This window comes from Hordeum vulgare, chromosome 2H (genome assembly GCF_904849725.1).
Source record: "Hordeum vulgare subsp. vulgare chromosome 2H, MorexV3_pseudomolecules_assembly, whole genome shotgun sequence".
In the NCBI taxonomy this organism is placed as follows: Eukaryota; Viridiplantae; Streptophyta; class Magnoliopsida; order Poales; family Poaceae; genus Hordeum; species Hordeum vulgare.
This window is the reverse complement of record NC_058519.1, coordinates 654775546-654777279: the sequence shown is the minus strand read 5'-3', so window position 1 is coordinate 654777279 and position 1734 is coordinate 654775546. Positions and strand designations below refer to the sequence as shown.

General features: G+C 55.7%; 1 protein-coding gene across 1 annotated transcript; it reads left to right on the top strand.

The window, feature by feature from the left end:
- The first annotated feature begins 410 nt into the window (after positions 1-410).
- LOC123428470 (NDR1/HIN1-like protein 12) lies at positions 411-1497 on the top strand. Its single transcript, XM_045112681.1, has one exon. The coding sequence runs from the start codon at positions 592-594 to the stop codon at positions 1252-1254; it is 663 nt and encodes a 220-aa protein (XP_044968616.1). The 5' UTR covers positions 411-591; the 3' UTR covers positions 1255-1497.
- The last annotated feature ends 237 nt before the right edge of the window (positions 1498-1734 follow it).

Here is a 1734-nt window from a genome sequence, read left to right as displayed (position 1 = left end):
CTATTAATCATCACTAGAAAAGAAAAGTGTCATCTTTTCGTTTCTCATCTCGATGACTCGATCCCCTGTCTGAACCCGGCCTATTATTCATTGCTGCTTTCGGAACCTAGCATGGCACTCGCCGTCTCACCCACACTGCTCCATTTTTCATCACCATTAACCACCTCTCATTTATGTTTTATCAGGCTTACAATTCCACTACTTCTAATTAACAGTGCTTCTTCAGCAAGAGACTGCTCACCAAGGCCCACTTGCAGGTTGTATGTACCAGCTGCTCCAAGCCGACAACACCCAACTTGTCAGTACTCCTCCTCACACTGACCAATGCTGATCCCCTCCTCCTCCTAACCCCACACCAATCACCAATTCCTCCTGCCGCTGCCGTGGTAGATGTATATATACCACCTCGTGCCCAACTGCCTTTTCTTCTCCACCTTCCTCCCATCCCACAGATCGATCACAGCCTCACACCTCGCTTCATCGCTGCTAGCTGCTTCCTGCTTCCATCTTGCTGCAGCACCCATCCATCCATTACACGCTGCTGCTGCTGCTGCTGCTGAGGCGCTCGACCACCATCCATATCCATAATCCATGGCGGTGAAGGACTGCGGCGGGCACAAGGGCGGCTGCGAGTGCCACCGCCGCCGGCTCTACCGCAAGTGCTGCGGCGCGCTGCTCGCCCTCGTCCTCCTCGCCCTCTTCATCATCCTCATCGTCTACCTGGTGCTCCGCCCCCACAAGCCCACCTTCTACCTGCAGGACCTGGCGGTGCTCTGCCTCAACGTCACCCCGCCCACCTCCGCCTACCTCTTCACCACCATGCAGGCCACGGTGGCGGCGCGCAACACCAACGACCGCGTCGGCGTCTACTACGACGAGACGGACATGTACGCGCAGTACAAGGGCGTGGCCATCACCGTGCCCACCCGCCTCCCCGTCGCCTACCAGGGCCACCGGGACCAGTCGGTGTGGTCGCCCTACCTCCGATCCATGGACAGCGTCGTGCTCCCGCCGCAGCTCGCCATCGCGCTCGCGCAGGACGAGACGGCCGGGTACGTGCTGGTGGACGTGCGCGTCGACGGCTGGGTGCGGTGGAAGGTGGGCACGTGGATCTCCGGCCACTACCACCTCCGGGTCAACTGCCCGGCCCTCATCAGGGTGAACGAGGGAAAGGGCAGCTACGGCGCCACAACCGGCGGCGGCCCCGACTACTTCCGCTTCCAGCAGGCCGCCGCCTGCGCCGTCGACATCTGATCGATCCGGTTCGGCTCGAGCTCCATCGATCAACCATGTGCATGCATGTCCACTTGTCCAGACAAGAAATTCATTGCTTTTGGTTTTGGATAGCTTCCTGAATCTCATCCGTCTTCTCTTTTTTTCTTTTGCCCGACGTAGTTTCTTCCTCTTCCTTTTGGGGCTCGATTGCCGTTCTTTTCGGCAGAATCGATCTCGACTGGTTAAAGAAAAGAAAGCATGAATCGATGAAAATTGGCTGAAGCTTCGATCGATCGGTTACTGCTTTTCTTGTTGTTTAGATTAGAATTTGGTTGGTGCTGGAGCCTAGCTTGGAGTGGAAGGGAATATTTATTGATTGATTGAAAAGGGGGAAAGGATACATCCATATATATGGAGTAAACGTGAAGAACGGTGGAGATATTGGAGACCATGTCCATGTACAGGGAGAGAGAGAGAGAGAGAGGAAGGAAGTTCATGCCTAAAGGCTTGACTTGTACT

Excerpts from the sequence above, each read along its gene's own strand:
- LOC123428470 (XM_045112681.1), top strand. The coding sequence starts at position 592 with ATGGCGGTGAAGGACTGCGGCGGGCACAAGGGCGGCTGCGAGTGCCAC.